General features: G+C 44.6%; 3 protein-coding genes across 3 annotated transcripts in view; 2 read left to right on the top strand and 1 right to left on the bottom strand.

Annotated features, from left to right (window-relative positions):
• The window catches only part of LOC309548679 (uncharacterized protein), a gene marked incomplete at its 3' end in the record, with an annotated part of 51,943 nt that extends 38,014 nt beyond the window's left edge, over window positions 1-13,929 (top strand). The window contains exons 4-9 of the mRNA XM_082248641.1: window positions 3,226-3,349; window positions 3,466-3,563; window positions 3,653-3,859; window positions 3,978-4,113; window positions 12,851-13,122; window positions 13,216-13,929. Coding sequence (XP_082104767.1) covers window positions 3,226-3,349; window positions 3,466-3,563; window positions 3,653-3,859; window positions 3,978-4,113; window positions 12,851-13,122; window positions 13,216-13,929 — 1,551 coding nt within the window. The remainder of the gene's footprint in view (window positions 1-3,225; window positions 3,350-3,465; window positions 3,564-3,652; window positions 3,860-3,977; window positions 4,114-12,850; window positions 13,123-13,215) is intronic.
• LOC309549119 (uncharacterized protein) overlaps window positions 1-24,530 on the bottom strand; it is a 2,919,967-nt gene that overhangs the window by 2,460,901 nt on the left and 434,536 nt on the right. The window lies entirely within an intron of this gene.
• LOC309549117 (uncharacterized protein) overlaps window positions 1-24,530 on the top strand; it is a 4,285,597-nt gene that overhangs the window by 2,350,240 nt on the left and 1,910,827 nt on the right.

The raw sequence follows: 24,530 nt of genomic DNA on the forward strand, positions 1-24,530 counted from the left end.
AGTTTCAGTATTAATCATAGTAATCGGAAACACAGGGGTAATATAAGAACACTCAATTTCAAAAGAGCCAATTTCCCAAAACTGCGCTCTCTGCTAGAAAATATCAAATGGGATAGAACCCTGGGAACAAAGAACACGGAGGAAAAATGGGAGTGCTTCAAGAGCATATTAAACAAAGGGATTGGCCAGTGCATTCCAAAGGGAAATAAATTTAAAAGAGCAAAACTAAACCCCGGGTGGCTAAACTCCAACATAAAAATGTATATTAGTGCTAAAGGAAAGGCCTTCAAAAAATACAAGACTGAGGGGTCATTGGCAGCATTCAAGCATTACAAAGAGTGTAATAAGAAATGTAAAGACAAAATCAAGGCAGCTAAAAAAGAACACGAGAGACATATAGCGGAAGAGAGTAAAAAGAACCCCAAAAAATTCTTTAAGTATATAAACAGTAAGAAAGCGAGGCCAGAACACATTGGCCCCATAAAAGACGACAAGGGAGATTTGGCCACAGAGGACAGAGAAGAGGCGGAAATGTTAAATAATTTCTTCTCTTCAGTCTTCACAAAAGAATTGGGGGGCTACACGAACCTAGCTTGTAAGGCCAAACTAAACAACACACCTCAGGAAATACCACCATGGCTAACAGAAGATAGACTTAGAACTAAACTAGAGAAACTTAACCGGTTGCCGACCGCCGCAAGTACATATACTGAGGTGGTCAGCCCCGGCCAGGCAAAGTGACGTATATATATGTCACTAGCTTGTAAGCCAATAGCGGGCGAGCGCGCGCCCGCAGAGGCGCGCTTCCGCCCCAGCTCGTTCCCGAACAAGTCCGTGCATGTGACCGGCAGACCCGATGTCCGGCGGTCACTCGCAATCGTCCGCCATGAAGGGAGAAAGGCAGGCGGCTAATGTAAACAAAGCCGCCTGTCATTCTCCCCTGTGTAAAAATGGAGATCATACGGTTCTACTATGTAGGACCGTTGATCTCTGTTCTTACACCAGTAGCCATATCCAATCACAGTTAGAAGCACGCCCCTAGGGACACACTTAACCCCTCCTTCCCCAATAAAGTTAACCCCTTCCCTGCCAGTGTCATTTTTACAGTAACAGTGCATATGTATAGCACTGATTACTGTAGTAATGTCCCTGGTACCCCCAAAAGTGTCAAAAATGTCAGTCAAGGGTCTGATCTGTCCGCCGCAATGTCTCAGTCCCGCAAAAAAAAAAAAATCGCAGATCCCCGCCATTACTCGTTAAAAAAAAAAAACAACAAAAATGACAAAAATCTTTCCCTTAGTTAGTAAACGCAATGACTTTTGCGCAAACCAATCAAAATACGGTTATTGTGATTTTTTTTTACCAAGCATATGTAGCAGAAAACAAATTGGCCAAAAATGTTAAAAAATTTTGATTTTTACATTTTTTTGGGGGGGAATTTCATATAAAAAAATTTGAAATATATTGTTATTTTTGCAAAATCGTCGCTCTTTTTTTGTTTATAGCGCACGATCAATAAATCACACAGGTGATCAAATACCACCAAAAGAAATCTCTGTTTGGGGGAAAAAAAGGACATCAAATTTGTTTAGGTACAGCGTTGCACGACCGCGCAATTGTCCGTTAAAGTCACGCAGTGCCGAATCGCAAAATAGGCCCTGGTCAGGAAGGGGGTAAAATCTTCTGGGGCTTAAGTGGTTAACATAAATAAATCACCGGGACCGGATGGCTTGCACCCGAGGGTTCTTAAAGAGCTCAGCCAGGTGATTGCCAGACCATTATTCTTGATCTTTAAGGATAGTTTACAGACGGGTATGGTGCCAGCTGATTGGAAAAAAACCAACGTGGTACCAATATTTAAAAAGGGGCCGAGATATATCCCGGGTAACTATAGGCCGGTCAGCCTAACATCAGTAGTCTGCAAGATTTTGGAGGGGATGTTAAGGGACCACATACAAGACTTTAGTAATGAAAATGGTATTATTAGTAGTAATCAGCATGGATTTATGAAAAATCGTTCTTGCCAAACCAATCTATTAAACTTCTATGATGAAGTGAGCTGCCACCTAGATAAAGGTAAGCCTGTGGATGTGGTGTATCTGGACTTCGCAAAGGCCTTTTGACACCATTCCCCACAAATGCTTATTGTTCAAACTAAGGTACCTAGGTATGGACCATAAGGTGTGTACCTGGATAGAGAACTGGCTCCAGGGGAGAGTACAGAGGTTGGTGATTAATGGGGAGTACTCAAATTGGGCGGGTGTGAAAAGTGGGGTCCCCCAGGGTTCTGTCCTGGGGCCAAATCCTGTTTAATTTATTCATAAATGATCTGGAGGAGGGGATATTGAGTACAATCTCAGTATTTGCGGATGATACTAAATTAGGCATGCCAATATCTTCTATGCAGGATGTGGAAACCTTACAAGTGGACCTGAACAAAATAATGGGGGGGGGGGGGGGGGGCGGCAACTACATGGCAGATGAGGTTTAATGTTGAAAAATGTAAAGTAATGCACCTGGGGGCCAGAAACCAGAAAGCAAGCTACTCACTAGGGGGGAAACCTCTGGGGGAGTCTAGGATGGAAAAGGACTTGGGGGTACTGGTAGACAACAGGCTTGGCAGTGGCATGCAATGCCAAGCCACTGCAAGCAAAGCCAACAGAATACTGGGATGTATAAAAAAGGGGATTCACTCCAGAAATAAAGAGATTATTCTCCCACTGTACAAGACTCTGGTCCGGCCACATCTGGAGTATGCTGTCCAGTTCTGGGCACCGGTCCTCAGGAAGGATGTGCTGGAACTGGAGAGAGTCCAGAGAAGGGCAACAAAAATAATTAGGGGAATGGAGGACATCAGCTATGAGGAAAGACTACAAGCACTGAACTTATTCTCTCTGGAGAAGAGACGATTGAGGGGGGATATGATATCAGTGTACAAATATTGTACTGGCGACCCTAGCATATGGAGAAACCTATTTAGAGTAAGGAAATACAATAAGACACGTGGCCACTCACTAAAACTAGAGGAAAGGCGGTTTAACCTTAAAATACGTAAGGGGTTCTTTACTGTTAGAGCAGTAAGGATGTGGAATTCTCTTCCGCAAACAGTCGTATCAGCAGGGAGCATTGATAGTTTCAAAAAACTATTAGATGGGCACTCACTAACTATTATCCAGTAACAGACAAGGGATGTGTCTGGATGGTGACTGTATCATTGTGTGTCAGGTTCCTATAAGGTGTCAGGATGTCACTGTCTATTTCTCCATGGAGGAGTGGGAGTATTTAGAAGGACACAAGGATCTCTACAAGGACGTCATGATGGAGAATCAGCCGCCCCTCACATCACCGGGTAAGAGGAGACTTTATTGTAAAGGAGAGAGCAGTACGGAGGATCCACCTAGACCCCCCATCATCTGATAAACACATAGAAACAATGTATTCAGTCAGTGTGTGTGTTTCCTACAGATGGATCCAGTAATGGGAACCCACCAGAGAGATGTCCCCGTCCTCTGTATTCCCGGGATTCCACACAGGAAGGTCACACCATCCCTCACCATCATCAGGTAGATGAGGAACAATCACTGATAGTATCATTAGGATCTCTACATTATCTGCATTGTTACCATTGATGTCATTTTTATTATATATTCAGAGTGGAAACCTCGGGGATTATAATATTGTTGTTAAAGAAGAGTATAAAGAGGAGGATGAGGAGTATGGAGTGATGGAGGAGTTTTCAGAAGGACACAAGGATATGATGGAGCCACCTAATACCAGGAACCCACCAGAGAGATGTCCCCGTCCTCTGTATTCCCGGGATTCCACACAGGAAGGTCACACCATCCCTCACTGTTACAAGGTTGGTGGGACGGAGCATCTAGAACATGGACTTATTGAAGTGATATTTTTAAATGTGATGTCACAATATTGAAGTTTATGTTTTACAGATGACCTCTTCTATTATTTTCTTGGTTTAGAGTGGAGATCCAATCAATATAGAATTTGAGGTGAAAGCAGAAGAGACGTATGTGAGGGATGATCAGCAGTCTATGGAGGAGGATGGAATAACGGGGACATTTATAGAGGAGGACACTCCTACAGAGATCAGCACAGGTGGGTCATTAATAGGGATATTCAGATCGGATATCGGCCCCGATGCTGGCAAAATAGCTGGATCGGGGATCGGTAAAATTTAGCAGACCCACGGGCCGATCCGGGGCGTCGCTACTATGTTGCATGTTAATGCTACTCTCCAGGCTTCTGACCCTCCCTCAATCACTTCAATTGGAGAAAAAAAAAAGCTTTTACTCATCTAATTCTACAGTTGCAGGCATTCTTCTTCTGTTTATGGGGGGGGGGGGGGGGTTCGTCTTTCTTTCGGTATCCACATCACTGGCTGTGTGATGTGGACATTTCCTATTGGATGTCCAGCAGCAGGATTTAGAAGAGTGACATCAGCGAAAGGGGGTGGCACTGGCATATCTGCAGTGCTAAATTTACCGTTTAGTAAGTTTTGTTATAAGGTATCTGCCAATCCCGATCCGGAAGTATTATTTTGTTATATTATTCACAAAATGAATCCGCGCTAATGGAATGAAATCTCAAAGGTTCTAGGAGAGCTGACTTTGCATCATGCTATAAAAATCCTGAATAAAACGTAAAATTAAAACAATAGGACTTGGACTTGCGTTATCACTGGTGGGCCTGAAACATATCAGACCAAAACACTCTCTTCAACAATTCGGGTAAAATATATAAAATCAACCAAAATATCGCATCATCTGGTCAAAGTCGCAAAATCATGCATATATCTGTCTTCAGTCTCAGAATCTAAAACCGATAATCATAAAAACAGCCAAACTAGCACAACATGCGATCAACGTCACAAAGAAACATGTGTGTGTCTGCCTTCAATTTATCCTTATTGAGAGATAAAATTTCACTATCACGGACTTTCAACACTTATCTGCACTTTTAAATTTAAACTATTGAATTTTTGTTTTTTACAGATATCTATTTATTTTAATATTGTATGATTTTTATATATAGATTTTATACATTCGTTTATACACTTAGATTAATATTGGAACACGTGGATTCATCACTCATACATAATTTATTCATCATCTTCTGATACCATTTGTTTTTTGGATGTGTTCAGCGATCATTTGGCTTTTGGATTGAAGGCAGACACACACATGTTTCTTTGCGATGTTGATCGCATGTTGTGCTAGTTTGGCTGTTTTTATGATTATCGGTTTTAGATTCTGAGATTGAAGACAGATATATGCTTGATTTTGCGACTTTGACCACATGATGCGATATCTTGGTTGATTTTATATATTTTACCCGAATTGTTGAAGAGAGGGTTTTGGTCTGATATGTTTCAGGCCCACCAGTGATAACGCAAGTCCAAGTCCTATTGTTTTTATTTTACGTTTTATTCAGGATTTTTATAGCATGATGCAAAGTCAGCTCTCCTAGAACCTTTGAGATTTCATTCCATTAGCGCTGATTCATTTTGTGCATAATATTTCTGTCAGTATTTGGTGAAAAAATTGATTTTTGTAAGATCTTACCGTAAAATCCTTTTCTCTTAAGCTCATTGACAGACGCAGTCCTCTTTGATTAATATCAAATTGGGTTATACTGCCCTCTACAGGAGTAGGACACTAGGCAGAAGAAAACGTTCCAGCCACACCTTAGGGGCAGTCCCAGAGGGTATATCCTCCCTCTCTCCGCTACAGGATGTCAGTTATGTCACAAAGCAGTGTCAGAGAATTTAACCCAACCCAACTCAATAATAGAGGGGCGGGTACTGCGTCTGTCAATGAGCTTAAGAGAAAGGGATTTTACGGTAAGATCTTACAAAAATCCATTTTTCTCTGTCGCTCATTGACAGACGCAGTCCTCTTTGATTAATATCAAATTGGGACGTCCCAAAGCAGTGCCACAAATGAGGGGTGGGATAACGGAAATCAAAATCCAATCTAGAAGGCCCAACCGGTGCCGACTAGAAGTCTTAAAGGCTCATCAGGCAAAAGAATGAGACTCAACTGAAAACCCAACAGAAAAAAACCCTCGAGGTAGACCAACGGTCTTCTCAAATTGCGGCCTGCAGAACCTAGCGGCCAAAAGAGGCATCCGACGATGCCATCACATCAACTTTATAAAATTTTGTAAAGGTATGAACCGACGACCAGGTAGCCGCCTTGCAAACCTGGACCACTGACACCTGATGGCGGAAGGCCCAGGAAGCACTAAGCGCCCGAGTGGAGTGCGCCTAGACAGAAAAAAACTGACATCCTGTAGCGGAGAGAGGGAGGATATACCCTCTGGGACTGCCCCTAAGGTGTGGCCAGAACGTTTTCTTCTGCCTAGTGTCCTACTCCTGTAGAGGGCAGTATAACCCAATTTGATATTAATCAAAGAGGACTGCGTCTGTCAATGAGCGACAGAGAAATACCAGTTTTGGCTGCTGATGGTGTAGGACTTTGTCCTAATCTCATATCTACCATTTAAATGGAGATTTGCCATTCATGAATACACCAATAGCTCATCCGCAGTCCCTCTCATTCTGATACCTAAGTGGCAGCGCATATATCACCTTTTTCTTTTCTATATTATTTTGTTATAAGCTCACAAAACAGTACTTCCAGATCGGTATCAGGATCAGCGGTTTCACAAAGCCAAAGATCGGGATCGGGACCAGAAAAGTCGGATCGGTGCATCACTAGTCATTAACACTAAATACATTCCTCCACCCATACTGCTCACTGATTGGTCCAGAGTAGGACGGGGACTGGGTGATATCAGCCTGTAATCCCCTGGTCACTTTCCTGAGCTGTGTTCCCCGTCCTGTATTCCTGTATTTCTCTCGGATAATCTTCCTTCTCTGTGCTGCAGACACAATTTATGTCTCTAGACTGGATTTATGGAGATTCTGGGGTTCAGCTAGCAGCAAAATGTTCATTTTCACTAGAGGAGGCACTAGATTTAGGCACCTGGGGTCAGGATCGGGACAAGGAGTGGGAAGGAGGGGGCGGCTGCCCTGGGCAATGTGGTATCATGCGAGGTGGGGGTGGAGGGGGGGCCACCTCAAGGAAATTGAGGGGGGAAGGGGTCTGTGTTGGGAAGAGGAATTTAAGGAGCAGCAGGGGCTAAGAATTGTTATAGGAAGGGAAATTTGGGTGTGTGCTAGAAGTGATGATTTATGGGTGATTTGTGTTGGGAGGGGGTGGGAGAAAGGGATTTGTGCTAGGAGGGTCAATTTTGGGGGGTTTGTACAAGAATAGGTGATATGGTAAAGGGGGGATTTGTACTAAGAGGAGAATATCTTTTTTGGGGGGGGGGGGGATTTGTGCTAGTAGGGATGTGCGGGCTAATCATGCAGATTAGTGCCCAATGTTTTGTTTTTTTTTGGGGTGGGGAGATTTTTGCTGACACATAATGCTCATACATATTGGGGGGGGGGCACAGTTTGATATGTTCGCCCTGGGATATAGGTGACCTTCTACTGGCACTGCCTGGGATATGTGCTTTAGATTTCCTTCCCCATGCCCAGGTCTAGTAAGCTCTCTGATAGAAAAATTCTCCCAGGGTTACTTACTCTGCTGTTCACTGGCTGTAAACAAACAATTCAGCCAAGCGCTCACTCCAAAGGGGAAGACTGGCGTGCTGCTCTCCTCAGGCAGGGAACACCAACATGGGTACATAAAAGAAAAGAAAAAGGAGGCGCAAACACCTAGTGCATTACCCATGGTCACTGTTTATAAAATTTTAATAAAATGCCAAATGCATACTCACAGACATGAAGATAATTAAAATCGTGTTACAAGAATCCATCACACATGAACTGGAACATGTCCTTGAAGATAGGACCGCTAACGTGTTTCAGGAGTCAAGCTCCCTTCCTCAGAGCTGGTCATACCAGTAGCAGATCAAAATATATATTAGCTTCAATTAAACCGGTCCATCCCCCTTCCTCCCCCCAGAAGGAGTGGGCGGGACCGTCCAGTGCACCAAATAGCCTTCTCTGCCTTAGATGAATATTAACTCTCAGAACACCAGTGGCCACCAACTTGTAGTTGGAAGCACAACCCAAAAGACCCAAATGGAGAAAACACAAATGGAGAAAACAACAGGACCCACAGAATCATGAAATGTAAACCAGGGAAGAAAAACCAAGGGAAAAAAATATAAAAACGCATAACATTTTGTGTCATGAAGTTGTAGCTATGTGTGCACACTCTGGGTGGGATGAGCTCCTACTTATTGGCAGGTTCATGGGTTATGTGTGTTGTGTTGTGAACTTACCCATCCAAGATCTCTCTTGTGGCCCTACCTGTACACCGATGGTGACATGACATCAGAGTCCCCGCCCTCCCTGCGCCACCGACCACCGGTCCCCACACATCCAGAGCCCCTCATGTGCCGAAGTGAAGCCGGCTCGGCGGTCGCTAATAGTGTCCAGAACGCAATCTCCTCAGAGGGATGTCACTTCCGGGTTCTGGAACGCACGCCATCCGCTCTGCGTTCCGGACCCGTGTCGTGTCACTTCAGGGGGATGGGGCAGAGACTTAGTGTAAAGCCCGCCTCTGTCCGTAGCCATGGGAGCCTGTAAACAGCCTCCGCTCGATCCCCGGCCTGTCTGGCTGTCACCAATCGGCCGGAGGGATGAGCTGCATCCCGAATAAGACACCAAATAAGACTTAAATCAATGTATAAAATTGTCACTTGTGTCTGGGAAGGAAAACAGTTGTGCAGTCAACATGGCCAATCAAATAAGGAGACGCCTGGTTGAACAACCAGAACAGGGGATAGATCAGAGTGTTCCACATGCACACTCGCGCATCAATTCACACAGATACAGGGACTGACCCTTAGTGACCCCTGAATTCCCCCCGTGCATCTCTACGTCATATAGATTCCTCGACTATGTCCCCTTAGCTTTTGATGATTGAACAATAACATCAATACTCTGAGCTTAAGAGTGGCACCAGATGTTAAAAAAGGTCACTGCAATTAATTCACTTGGACTTCTTCCCTATATTATTTGGAACTCTGTGTATGCCCCCCAAAAAACATGGTGTTTGATAAATTAATCAATCAAAAGTGCTGGTTTTGGGCTGGCAGAGAGCCAGACGGGAATCAGAAGAATAAATAAAAATAAATAAAAATGATAAGAATGAAAACCTCCTTTTTAGTGTTAATGCGCACTGGACAGTCGCGCCCTACCTCCCTTTTTTGGATACAAATCCGGGTAGACTCCACCAACTCTAGTGTACCATGTAGTGTTCCAACCTGATAGCATGCAGTACTAATGTCATTGCATTTTCGATGAAAAATTGTCCTATATACAAGTGTGTATATTAATTAAAAATAATGATAAAAAATAATAATAATATTACATAATTCAAGTAACCTATGCATGTACAGCTAAAAGATATAGAAACATCTAAAACCATTAATTTGGTGCACTGGACGGCCCCGCCCACTCCCACTGGGGGGTGGAAGGGGGATGAACCGGTTTAACTGAAGTTAATATATATTTTGATCTGCTACTGGTATGACCAGCTCTGAGGAAGGGAGCTTGACTCCCGAAACGCGTTAGCAGTCCTATCTTCAAGGACATGTTCCAGTTCATGTGTGATGGATTCTTGTAACACGATTTTAATTATCTTCATGTCTGTGAGTATGCATTTGGCATTTGAATAAAATTTTATAAACAGTGACCACGGGTAATGCACTAGGTGTTTGCGCCTCCTTTTTCTTTTCTTTTATGTTCTCTGGCTGTGCCTGACTTATGAGTCCTGACCCTTACACTGTATAATTTATATTGTACATTACATACTCCTGACCCCTGCATTATATACTCTATGCTGTACATTACATACTCCTGACCCCTACACTATATACTCTATGTTGTACATTACATACTCCTGACCCCTACACTATATACTATATGTTGTACATTACATACTCCTGACCCCTGCACTATATACTCTATGTTGTACGTTACAGACCCCTGACCCCTGCACTATATACTATATGTTGTACATTACATACTCCTGACCCCTGCACTATATACTATATGTTGTACATTACATACTCCTGACCCCTACACTATATACTATATGTTGTACATTGCATACTCCTTACCCCTGCACCATATACTCTATGTTGTACATTACATAGTCCTGACTTCTGCTTTCTCTCTCCTCTACCCACTGCTATATATACACATAATATGGATTCTCTTTTGTTACACCCATTTTCTACCAGCTGGACATTTTATATCGGTAGATAGTGAGTAGGTGTCCCGCACATCAAGGCGTGGCCTGGCGTAGGTCCAGACTGAGGCTGCCATTTACTATCATACAGCAGGTCTTGACTTGATGTGTGGCTCCTGGGACACCTAGTCACCCTCTACCATTTACTAGTTACATTGAGGGTGGAATTGTAAGATCCTCAGAGACAAAGCTGTCTGATGTGGGCGGAGTCCTGGTTTAGGGGAACCAATCTGCTCATGTCTAGTAATAATCTTTATATTTCTTTAAACATATTGGACTAGGTAGGACTTTAGATGAGACCCAAGCTGGTGTTGCCCGGCGTCTCCATCCCTATAACGAGAAACAAAATGAGGTTGAAGGATTGTAAGAGGTGCATGAAAGTCAGCCAGCCCCCAGTCTGATGTACTCACCCTCCAGTCTGTCACCAACCAAATAAAACCTGTCTCTTGGTACAAAGAACAGGGGTTTAGTTGACACACATTTGCAAACGCATGTGAAAGCTGCAGAGCCACTTCACGGCACCCTGTTATATCTGCAGTCCTACACTCTTAATTTAGTGTCCTCACACTGGAGGCACATGGCCGCTAATGGGTGGATGGGGAACAGGTGAGAGGGAGACAGCCCAACCTCCCCCAACCCATCCCCATGCACGACTGGCTGTTGTCTCAAAAGCTCAAATAATTAGGTTATAATATAACCATGGTGCAAACTGGAAAAGACCAGCTGAAAAGCATTACACCTCCATCCCCTTGGTGGATGCAGTATATGGATAGGAAGGGATTTTATGTATGGGGCATGGCCTGTAAAGCACACTGCCTTTGAAATCCCAAATTTCCTTTGGGACTTTATATGAGACAAGCAGGTCATGCTATTGGTCTCCATCCCTGTATACGGAAAACACTAGGGTCAAATCAAAACTGCATCCACCAAAAACGCACGAAAATCGCACGGTGGGACTTTAGATGAGGCACCAAGCTGTGTAAGCAAGGCGTCTCCATCCCTGGTTGCTTTAAACATATTGGACTAGGTGGGACTTTAGATGAGACCCAAGCTGGTGTTGCCCGGCGTCTCCATCCCTATAACGAGAAACAAAATGAGGTTGAAGGATTGTAAGAGGTGCATGAAAGTCAGCCAGCCCCCAGTCTGATGTACTCACCCTCCAGTCTGTCACCAACCAAATAAAACCTGTCTCTTGGTACAAAGAACAGGGGTTTAGTTGACACACATTTGCAAACGCATGTGAAAGCTGCAGAGCCACTTCACGGCACCCTGTTTAAATCTGCAGTCCTACACTCTTAATTTAGTGTCCTCACACTGGAGGCACATGGCCGCTAATGGGTGGATGGGGAACAGGTGAGAGGGAGACAGCCCAACCTCCCCCAACCCATCCCCATGCACGACTGGCTGTTGTCTCAAAAGCTCAAATAATTAGGTTTATAACCATGGTGCAAACTGGAAAAGACCAGCTGAAAAGCATTACATCTCCATCCCCTTGGTGGATGCAGCATATAGATAGGAAGGGATTTTATGTATGGGGCATGGCCTGTAAAGCACACTGCCTTTGAAATCCCAAATTTCCTTTGGGACTTTATATGAGACAAGCAGGTCATGCTATTGGTCTCCATCCCTGTATACGGAAAACACTAGGGTCAAATCAAAACTGCATCCACCAAAAACTGCATCCACCAAGGGGATGGAGGTGTAATGCTTTTCAGCTGGTCTTTTCCAGTTTGCACCATGGTTATATTATAACCTAATTATTTGAGCTTTTGAGACAACAGCCAGTCGTGCATGGGGATGGGTTGGGGGAGGTTGGGCTGTCTCCCTCTCACCTGTTCCCCATCCACCCATTAGCGGCCATGTGCCTCCAGTGTGAGGACACTAAATTAAGAGTGTAGGACTGCAGATTTAAACAGGGTGCCGTGAAGTGGCTCTGCAGCTTTCACATGCGTTTGCAAATGTGTGTCAACTAAACCCCTGTTCTTTGTACCAAGAGACAGGTTTTATTTGGTTGGTGACAGACTGGAGGGTGAGTACATCAGACTGGGGGCTGGCTGACTTTCATGCACCTCTTACAATCCTTCAACCTCATTTTGTTACATATAGTTACATAGTTACATAGTTACATAGTAGGTGAGGTTGAATAAAGACAATAGTCCATCCAGTTCAACCTGTGTAGGTGTGTGTGACTGTAATCATCTAACATAGCCCTCAATCTCCTGATCCTTGAGATGTAAGTCTAAGAGTCTTTTGAAAGTCACCATACTACCCGCAGAAACCACCTCTTGTGGTAGACAATTCCACAATCTTGTAGCCCTAACAGTAAAGAACCCCCCACGTTGCCTGAGGTTAAAACGCTTCTCCTCTAATCGCATTGTATGTCCTCGAGTCCTCATGCAATTCCTTCGAATGAACAGCTTTTCTTCTAAGCTGAGATCCCCATTAAGATATTTATAAATTGCTATCATGTCCCCTCTCAGACGTCTTTTCTCCAGGGAAAATAAATCGAGCGATTGCAGCCGCTCTTCATAGTCTTAATCTTTATATTTCTATTTTAGTAGATGGACGAGAGATGAAGAAAACCTCAGAGGATTGTCTCACTTTGTCTCCAGACTGTAAAGTAGAAGATGAGGACATCACACAGTATAGTCCAGGAGAAAACCCGGCTACCTCAAATGTCCTTCCGGCACCACACAGTGTAGATGGACCATCGTATACCTCTTATCCTGAGGAACCCCAGACTGTGAGGGACGGTGCTGTCCTTCCAACAGATAAGAGGTTTTCCTGTACTGAGTGTGGGAAGTGTTTCTGTTCTAACTATGGTCTTAATGTGCATAAAAGAACTCACACAGGAGAAGAACCGTACTCCTGTCCTGAGTGCAGGAAATGTTTTTCACAGAAGTCCACTCTTAACAAACATCAGAGATGTCACTCGGGGCAGAAGCCGTATTGCTGTTCTAAGTGCGGGAAAAGTTTTTCACAAAAGTCTCATCTTTACACACATAAAAGATCTCACATGGGGGAGAAGCCGTATTCCTGCCCTGAGTGCGGGAAATGTTTTTCACAGAAGTCCACTCTTAACAAACATCAGAGATCTCACTCTGGGGAGAAGCCGTTTTCCTGTCCTGAGTGCGGGAAATCTTTTTCACAGATGTCCTCTCTTTACACACATCAGAGAACTCACACCGGGGAGAAGCCGTTTTCCTGTGCTGAGTGTGGGAAATGTTTTTCAGTCAAGTCCTCTCTTTACATACATCAGAGATCTCACATAAGAGAGAAGCCGTATTCCTGTCCTGAGTGCGGGAAATCTTTTTCACAGATGTCCTCTCTTTACAGACATCAAAGAACTCACACGGGGGAGAAGCCGTTTTCCTGTGCTGAGTGTGGGAAATGTTTTTCACAGAAGTCCAATCTTTACATACATCAGAGATCTCACATAAGAGAGAAGCCGTATTCCTGTCCTGAGTGCAGGAAATGTTTTTCACAGAAGTCCTCTCTTTACAGACATCAGAGAACTCACACGGGGGAGAAGCCATATTCCTGTCCTGAGTGTGGGAAATGTTGTTCACAGAAGTCTCATCTTTACATACATCAGAGATCTCACACAGGGAAGAAGCCGCTTTCCTGTCCTGAGTGAGGGAATTGTTCCTCAATGAAGTCCTGTCTTCCTGTACATCAGGGATGGCACACAACCCTCGAGGTGTATTAGTGCCTTGAGTGCAGGAAATGTCTTCTTTATGAATGTTGCTGGATATGTGGGGAAGAAGCACACCTGAAATACACCTCAGATATACTCCATGGCTGATTGTCATGTAAGAAACAGTTGATAAGGAGATGAGAGATGATCAGAGACATGGATGAAGTGTTGTACCGTGTTGGCTTTTCATTGGCTGAGTAAATTTTGGGGTGTAGAGTGGTAAGTAGAGTCGTGAAATGAAGGAATCACCTTCAGAATGTCTTGCTTGTCTGTGTGACGGTTACTGATAATGATATAGCGGGTTACAGAGCTAGAAGCTGTGAGATCCCATATATCTTTATCAGTAAACTTTACACAGACAAGACAGAAATTCTGAAGTTGATGTCCTTCATTTCAAGGCTTTACTTACCAGTGGTGACCCCGAAGCGTGTCTCTCTGTCTTCAGTCCATCCTTCTCCCATCCCCCAACAAGAGGGAAGGAGAACTCGGACATAAACTAGGTGAGAACTTCTTTCCTTTGCTCCTGTGTGGGTTTGGGTGGCTTGGCGGAGTGCGGCACGAGAGGTAACACCGCTTGTCTTTATATTTCTACATATCTTGTCTGGGTGGAGGTTATTGGTTGGAAAATATTTATACTGTTTGATATTCTGTAAATAATTTATGTTTTCCCTTTGAAGGGAGATATTATGTGTGGTTTGATGAAGCGATTGGCTCAATAGTTACCACTTCACATGTTTAGTTTTTATAAAACAGATGAAAAAATATGACAAGCATTCATTCATCCATGACAAATGTTGGTCTTGTTTTATGTCATTCAGTGATTTCCTATGATCATTGGGTCCATCTAGTGGCCATAATGCAGTATTGAACTTTTTCCTGATTGAGGTCTTTTGGAACTAATACCTCATTGTGGCCACTAGTTGGAGCTGACGATTATAGGAAATCACTGTGTTTATTAGAATATGGCCAGAATTTGTCACGGCTGGACACATGCTTGTCACACTCACCCAACTTATTCTTTGCATAGACCCCTCAGTTTCCTATGTCGGGAGGGGGGGGGGGGTGGTGGGATTCATACAAATCCCTGAGATCATACCCATGTATTTATGAGTACAGTACACATTGAAGGACATAAATACCAGAGTTGTTTTTGCGCTATTTTTGCACACATGGTAAAATGCAGAATTTTGGCCTGAAGATTAGATAAAACCCCCAAACATATATTTTCTGAAAGCAGAGGCCCTGGAGAATAGAATAGTGGTATTCGTTAAGGTGTTCCTTGTACACAAATGTCACCTTCATATCTGGGCATATCTGTTTTTTTTTTCTCCTTTCCCCCATTTTCTATTATTGCCGACTCCGCCTCCACATTCCAGACAAGTCATTTTCCTGACCAATTGGATTTCTTCCTTTACTATTTCCTGATTCTATGACTGCAATCTTGTTAAAAGTAAAATTATAATAAAATAAATGATTAAACATAAATACAAGTTGTGTGTCGGTGTAAGAAGGAAAATCTTTGGTACCCAAAATTGCTCATAGATGACACTTTAAAAGCCGCTACAGGTCATGAATGTAGAGTTCACCATCAGTAACTACCAGAGTGCGGGGGTTAGGAACATGTCAAATACAGTCCTGTGTATAGAGTGCAGTGGTCAGGAACATGTCAAATACAGTCCTGTGTATAGAGTGCAGTGGTCAGGAACATGTCAAATACAGTCCTGTGTATAGAGTGTAGTGGTCAGGAACATGTCATATACATCCTTGTTGTACAGAGTGCAGTGGTCAGCAATAGTGATGTACGAACATCGGCAGGGGCGGTTCGCGAACGTCAGCCGCAAATTTTCTCAAAAATTCGGGAACCGCAAGTTCGCGGCGGGCCCTATTGACTTTAATGGGAGGCAAACTTTAAAAACCTTTAGGTCATATTTGCAGCCACAAAAAACGTACTAGCTGTGCACAAATAGTCCCAGCACATGGACAATGTCAAAAAAGAAGTATTGCAATTGGAAAAGTTGCCCTAAATTTTTATTTTTTTTTTACAGCAAAAAATGTTTTTTTTTTTTTTCATAATTCAGCCAGACAGCAGCCGGTAAATACACGTCTAATACATATAGGGTCCATTCACACATCTGTAAAATGGGTCCGCATCCATTCCACAATTTGGCGGAACCTTTACAGACCCATTGAATTTCAATTCCAGTCTGAAAAATTAGGCATTCACAGGATAAAGTAGTGTCGGCCATTCCAGGCCCCAAAAATTAGCCTACATTCGTTTACCTAACAGCTAAGAACGTAGTATTCTGTGGCTGAAGGTACATTAGGCATTCACAGGATACAGAAGTAAGTGTCAGCCAGTATTGGCCCCAAAAATTAGCCCACATGGGTTTACCTGACAGCAAAGAATGTAGTATGCTGTGGCTGAAGGTACATTAGGCATTCACAGGATAAAGAAGTAAGTGTCGGCCAGTATAGGCCCCAAAAATTAGCCCACATGGGTTTACCTGACAGTAGTATTTGGTGGCTGAAGGTACATTAGGCATTCACAGGATACAGAAGTAAGTGTTGGCCTGTATAGGCCCCAAAAATTAGCCCACATGGGTTTAACTGACAGCTAAGAATGTAGTATTTGATGGCTGGAGGTACATTAGGCATTCACAGGATACAGAAGTAAGTGTCGGCCAGTATAGGCCCCAAAAATTAGCCCACATGAGTTTACCTGACAGCTAAGAACGTAGGATTTGGTGGCTGAAGGTACATTAGGCATTCATAGGATACAGAATTAAGTGTCAGCCTGTATAGGCCCCAAAAATTAGCCCACATGGGTTTTGACTGACAGCTAAGAATGTAGTATTTGGTGGCTGGAGGTACATTAGGCATTCACAGGATACAGAAGTAAGTGTCGGCCTGTATACACCCCCAAAATTAGCCCACATGGGTTTAACTGACAGCTAAGAACGTAGTATTTGATGGCTGGAGGTACATTAGGCATTCACAGGATACAGAAGTAAGTGTCGGCCTGTATAGGCCCCAAAAATTAGCCCACATGGGTTTAACTGACAGCTAAGAACGTAGTATTTGATGGCTGGAGGTACATTAGGCATTCACAGGATACAGAAGTAAGTGTCGGCCTGTATAGGCCCTAAAAATTAGCCCACATGGATTTAACTGAGAGCTAAGAACGTAGTATTTGGTGGCTGGAGGTACATTAGGCATTCACAGAAAAAAATAATCATCAGCCCTGAAAAGCCCCAAAAATTAGCCCACATGGGTTTAACTGACAGCTAAGAACGTAGTATTTGGTGACTGGAGGTACATTAGGCATTCACAGGATACAGAAGTAAGTGTCGGCCTGTATAGGCCCCAAAAATTTGCCCACATGGATTTAACTGACAGCTAAGAACGTAGTATTTGGTGGCTGGAGGTACATTAGGCATTCACAGAAAAAAATAATCATCAGCCCTGAAAGGCCCCAAAAATTTGCCATTCAATGGACACGAAATGCCTTTTATGCCGCTGTATGTAGCGAAGCCAAGGACCAGGAATTGGTGTGTGTGGATGGCGGTCTGGCGGATATTTGTGGCCTGGCATGAGGAATTTCAATGAAACATGGTCTGCTGGTCACATGTGTTGAATTCCTCAGAGATCCATGCCTCATTCATTTTTATAAATGTGAGGTAGTCTACACTATCATGAGCTAGGCGAGTGTGGTTATCGGTCACAATCCCCCCTGCTGCGCTGAACGTCCTTACAGACAGAACACTGGACGGGGGCAAGCCAACATTTCCATTGCAAATTGTGCAAGCTCTGGCCAGAGGTCAAGCGTGCCCACCCAGTAGTCCAGGGGTTCATCACTCCACAGAGCATCCACATCGGCCGTTAACCCGATGTAGTCGGACACATGTCGGACACCTTTTTTTACGCTGCAACATTTGGGCCACAGAAGCCTGCCTTTTTCCAGAACAACGTGACGACGGCATCATGGAAGGTGGAGTGGAGGACAAATGAGAGGAGAAGGAGAAGAGGCTGGACGGTGAGAGCCTGGAGTGTGGCTTTGTGGGTTCTGACGATGTTGCTCCCACTGGGCTCGGTGATGGGAGTTCAGGTGCCTTCTTAAGGCGGTTTGCCCTAGGTTAGTGTTGGGCTTACCGCTACTTATGCGTTGACTGCAAAGGCTGCAGATGGCAACACTGTTGTCAGCAACGGACACATTAAAAAAAGCCCACACTGCGGAGCCATGTGCCGGCATCCTGGTAGCGCCAGATGTGACTGTACATGGTTGATAGCTCGCTCCTGATACATTTGCAGTCTGCTTTGTACCTCTTGTGCAATGCAAGTTCTGCCTGCCTCTCCTCCCTATCTGCTGGTTCGTCTCTCCCTCTAAACTCCCCTCCTCTTCCTCTCTTGTGGCCACCCACGTGACATCCATAGACACGTCATCATCGACGTCACCTTCCCCACCACTAACAATCGAGATCTCGGAGTAGGCAGCAACAGCGGTGATCAACCTCCTAGGGCTGATCTGGGTAATGTCGTCAGACTGCTGAGTGGCGGCTGTTGCTACCTGTTCTTCCTGATCCGATGCCAACAATGGCTGTGCATTGCAAATGTCTTGTGATGGATCGGAAAATAATTCCAGTGACACAAGCAGAGGGTATGTGGTGGTGGTGGTGGTGTCTTTGGGGGTGCACACAGAGAGAGTGAAGAGGGTGCAGATAGAGAGGAGGAGGAGGGTTCAGAAGAGGAAGGCTGAGTGAGCCACTGGTGCATCCTTTGACGTAATTGCACGCGGCTTTTGAAACTTCACACTTTGGCTCCGGCCTACTGCTCCTGCCCTACCCCTACCACCCCTGCGTAAGTGCCTGCCTCTTCCTCTGCCTGTCATGTTTTTTAATTACCCTGTCACAAAAGTATCAAGAGAATCGCAGTATATCTGGAAAAAGGTATATAACACCCTGCTCAATCTGTGGTATGGGGGGGCCACAGGTTTATCACACCAGTTCTACAAATAATTGGCCAGTAACTGTTGTCACTGTGTGTAGCACAGTTAACACAGCAAAAGAGGCCACATTTTTGCAGGACTAAAATACACTCTTAGAAAAGTATACTGTTAAATAACACTCCAATTCAATATGTGGTATTGGGGGGCCACTGATCTATCACACCAGTTGTTCAAAAAATTGGCCAGTGAGTTTTGGCACTGTGTGTATCAGACTTAACACAGCAAAAGAGGCAATATTGTTGCAGGACACAAATACGCTTATGAAAGTATACTCAGATACCACCCCGCTTTAATCTGTGGTATTGGGGGGGGGGCACAGATTTATTACACCAGTTCTACAAATAATTGGCCAGTAACTGTTGTCACTGTGTGTAGCACAGTTAACACAGCAAGAGAGGCCAAATTTTTGCAGCACTAAAATACATTCTTTGAAAAGTATACTGTTAAATAGCACCCCACTTCAATATGTGCTATTGGGGGGCCACTGGTCTATCACACCAGTTGTTCAAAAAATTGGCCAGTGAGTTTAGCACTGTGTGTATCAGACTTAACACAGCAAAAGAGGCAATATTGTTGCAGGACACAAATACACTTGTAAAAGTATACTCAGATAACACCCCACTTCAATATGTGGTATTGGGGGGCCACTGGTCTATCACACCAGTTGTTCAAAAAATTGGCCAGTGAGTTTGGCACTGTGTGTATCAGACTTAACACAGCAAAAGAGGCAATATTGTTGCAGGACACAAATGCACTTGTAAAAATATACTCAGATAACACCCCACTTCAATATGAGGTATTGGGGCGCAACTGGTCTATCACACCAGTTGTTCAAAAAATTGGCCAGGGAGTTTGGCACTGTGTGTATCAGACTTCACTCAGCAAAAGAGGCAATATTGTGTCAGGACACAAATACACTTATGAAAGTATACTCAGATAACACCTCACTTCAATATGTGGTAATGGGGGGCCACTGGTCTATCACACCAGTTATAATACATTAAAAGTGCTTTTGTCACTATTTGTAGTATTGCTGCAGCAACGCTCAGTCACCACACCTGTCACAATGATGCACAATGCACAATAATACTACTAATCCACTATAATATGCTTTCTACAAAATATATTATACCGTGGATTACCCCCCCCCCCCTCCCCATATAGTGCACTGCACACCAATACCAAAAAAATTGCAGCACTTTAAATGACTTTTGTGGACATTAACAGAGCGATTTGTGTTACTGCTGCCGATCTCTAACTGCCCCTAAAGCACCGACTGGAAACCTGTCCCTTACCTGAAAAGATACTGTAGTAGACCTATACAGAAATACCAGCCCTGAAAAGGACTTTTGTGGATCTTAACAGAGCTATTTGTGTCTGGCAATCTCTCCCTCATGAGCACAGCCAACCTCTCCCTACGCTGACAAAAAGCAGGATGTGAAATGGCCGACAGCTCAGGTCTATTTATAGGGTAGGGGGCATGTCCATGTGCTGAAATGTTTCAATTGACTGTCCCGTTCTACCTGACGACTGTGTCATTGGTCAAAGTTCTCCCCAATGTAAACTAATATGGCCTCCGCGAACAACGATCTGTGTTCGCAGAATTGGCGGGTAGGGAACAAGCTAAATTTGCCGCAAACCGACCTTTGGGCGAACCGCAAGGCCATCTCTAGTCAGCAACATGTCATATAAAGCCCTGTGTATAGAGTGCGGTGGTCAGGAACATGTCATATACAGCCCTGTGTATAGAGTGCAGTGGTCAGGAGTATATCATATACAGCCCTGTGTATAGAGTGCAGTGGTCAGGAGTATATCATATACAGCACTGTGTATAGAGTGCTGTGGTCAGGAGTATATCATATACAGCACTGTGTATAGAGTGCAGTGGTCAGGAGTATATCATATACAGCCCTGTGTATAGAGTGCAGTGGTCAGGAGTATATCATATACAGCTCTGTGTATAGAGTGCAGTGGTCAGGAGTATATCATATACAGACCTGTGTATAGAGTGCGGTGTGTCTGCTGCCAGTTATGTCTGGGCTTATTGCTGATATCATGTGGTCTACCTGCTCACTCCCCTCTCGGCTTATTTAGATATTTTTGCAGGAGATAAGGATGTGGATTATTTGCTGCCTTGTTCTTGTTTGTAATGGTGACCTGCAGTAAACATTTGGGCCTGGTATACATTTTTGGGGGGACACAACGCTGTTTAGGGCTGAACGATAGTCGATGTGATATCGACTATCGTTTAGCAGGCATGGGCGATATTCATATCGCCAAAGACACGATATTCAGGCATTAGGCAGGGAGGCAGGGAGAAGTCGGGACTCAGGGGGAGGAGGAGGACTCACAGTGATTACATCCGTCCCACACTTCCCTCCCAGCTCTGCCTCTAGTATCCAGCCGACCAATACTCCGCCCTGCTCCGCCCATTGTCTCTCTTGGCTGCATCGGGGGCGGGATCAGGCTGTAATGTTTTGGAAATAGATTCAATGGAGAGACAATGGGTGGAGCAGGGCAGAGTAATGGTCGGCTGTTGACAAAGAGGCAGAGCTGGGAGGGCTGGAGTGCGGGGCGGATTGCATGGCGGCGGAGAGGCTACAGTGCAAAGCAGCCGGAGAGGGGGGAGAGACGTCCGGAGCATGGCGAAGGAGCACCACGGGACAAAGGCTGCTACCGACACTTCACTCAGCCCGCTTCCTCTACACTCCGGCTCCGACACAAGGCTCGGGCTGTCCGGGTGGGAGAAATTCTACAAGTGTGGCGGATCCCCTGGCAGAAAGCTGAGCTCTGCTCACTGATCCCTCCTCCGGAGACTGTCTGGGAGAAATATCGCGATACTTATAGTTAAAAACGAAATATCGCAATGTACTTTTTAGCCCAATTTAGTGCAGCCCTAACGCTGTTTATTTATTTTTTGTGTCTACGGTTCTCTTTGAATTCCACACTAAACCTGAAGGGCCAGGTATGAATTTAAGGGGAGACATCACACACCACCCCTTTGTTTACATTCATTAGTCAGCCAGGAACCCCCAGCTGACAACCAAATGGGATGAGCAGGGATGCGTCACTGGTTGTCAGGATGCCTGCACCCACGTACTCTCTACTGGTGATGAGCTGAACTTCCCTGTGTTTGGTTTGAGCATGGTTAAGTGAACTTCAAAGATTTTGCAGATGCCAAGCCCCACTGAATTAAAAAGGGAGCAGAATAAAAATGCCAATTTTCTGAGCTGCTAGGCAAGATGGCCTATATCAAAAAATAGCATGGGGTGGCACTGCCCTGGGTAACATGTTCTGAAGCAAAAAAAAAAAAAAAAGATTTCCATTCAGGCCAGAGCAGTGATTTCTCTAAATACTTAAAGTGATACATTATTAATCTTCAATTTTTTGGGGAGCGTGTCCAAAATGGCGACCAGGACAGCCGTGTGTTAGAGGAGCTCTGCTGCCATGTGAGTTATATATCCATACTATTGGTAAGACTGCTACTAGAGGACCTGTTTTTCTGCTCTTTCCTGACCACTGAAGATGACAAGAGGCAGACTCCGCTCTGGTAACCTGCAGACTACGGATACTGTTGACAACTCTGGGTTTCAATGTTGGTGATGCAGATTTTCTGTTTTTCCCACCACATCAAACCGAGGATTGTGATTTGGCTGCTGTGGAGGAAGACAACTATAATGCTGTAATGCAGGCAATGAGCAGCTGCCAATCGACACCTCTAACATAGAGCTACTCCAAACCCATATCAGCCTGATACACCGGGACATGGATAAATTCCATCACTGCGAGGCAGAATGCCGAATAGGCTACTCAGAGGGCACTGTACAGGATCATTCTGCTATGATACATACCCCGAAATCTAAATTGAAATATCTGGAATCCAGAGCCAAAGATGCAGAAAACCAGATGAAACACCCTTGGTATCCTGGGGCTAACCAATGGTGGCCTTCAATGAATGCCTGCTTCATACTCTACCCCTGCAGGCACAATTTTAAAAAAATGTCTGTTGTAGTTGATGTAGCACCCTCCTAGTCAGGTGCTAGAGAGTGAGTATAGTTTTTGGCTCTGTCTGCCTATCAGAGGAGCAGCAGGTAAATTATATTGCACTCTGCTTAACAGAGAGCAGGATCTGTGAGTTAGGTCTGCCCAGTGTGTGATTCATCTGGTCTGAGGGAGTGTCCCCAGCTGATCCAATGGGGAGGCACATTGGATAGTGAAGGAAACTTGGCCAATGACGCACAGGCTTTTGATACAGCCCCAGGCATTGGCACAGACTGTTTGTTTTGGTGCATTGTGGGGCAGGGTATAAAAAGCCAGGGGCACATGAGGTAGAGGTCTTTGGTGGGAAGCAAAGTGCCAGAAGGAGGGTGGCGGCTGCCTCCTCTTCTGCAGCAGTTGGTGATGGTCACAGGCAGTCAGCATGGTGAACCAGCAGTGTGTGGAGCTGAACCCAGAGGTCCAGGAGAACTGACTGAAGAGTTGGGGCACTGTTAGAATCTGGAAAGCAGTATCATGAGTACAGAGGATCTTGCCCAGGGGTCTGCCCAAGAAGGGGTCCACTCCAGAGAGTGTAGTCAGTGGATGGGTGTCAGCTGGTATAGAGAAAGGGGGTACTGGGGGAGTACGCTGAAGAGAAATACAAACAGGAACATTTACCACAACTTCCTTCAAGTGGCAGGATGAAGTAGCGGCCTTGCCGCATCCTCAAGTCCGAACTCCACTAAATTTGTGAATAGTTCAAGGTTGGAGTATCCCACTCATCCCTTCTCCCATCCCAATATAAAATAAAAACAACAAAAACATCAACCCCTAGACTGATCGTTGACTGAGCCAAGAACATAAAGTGCTAAGAATTCTGCATGCAGTTGCTAAGGGTAACCCAAGGGAATTCATAAGTTTCAATCACCAGCAGTCCTCTAGGGGGCAGTGCTACACCGAGATTTGGTGATGAAGGCCAGTTGTCTTTGTGGCATGGTGTATGCTGATAAGCGATCCTTGTTTCTAGCTAATGCCAGCAGCGTTTCTTTGGTATGAAAGAAGTGGATTCTAACTATGGTGTCCCAAGGTACATTATCAGGAATGTGTCTGGGTTTAGACAGTTTTTGAATATGGTCAATTATTAGATCATCTCTAAGGGAGCATCAGGAAGCGCTTCTGTTTGTATGTTGTTAAAGTAAAGGCCCATACACACATGCACATTGTCGGCCGAAAAGATTCGGCCAATTTTCGGCTTGTTAGTATGAGGCTTCCGACAGCCGACAGCGCACTTTCGGCCGAAAAGAATCTGTTGTGCAATCATTAAAATTTTTGTATGCCGACACCAGAGCGGCCGATTGTTCGCCAGTCAATACAGAATTCGGCCGACAGACAGCAGATTTGCAAGACTGGGCATGCTCAGAAAAGAAAAAACACAGGGAAAGTTAACCATCACATGACATCACTTCTGCAGTCGGCTGTAGTCGGCGGACAAAATTCTTGTGCAGTCTTTTGCACTTTTCAACAGACACGACAGCCCGGGGACAAAAGACGGCCGATCGTT

This window comes from Pelophylax lessonae, assembly GCF_965119305.1.
Source record: "Pelophylax lessonae genome assembly, chromosome: 3".
Taxonomy (NCBI): domain Eukaryota; kingdom Metazoa; phylum Chordata; class Amphibia; order Anura; family Ranidae; genus Pelophylax; species Pelophylax lessonae.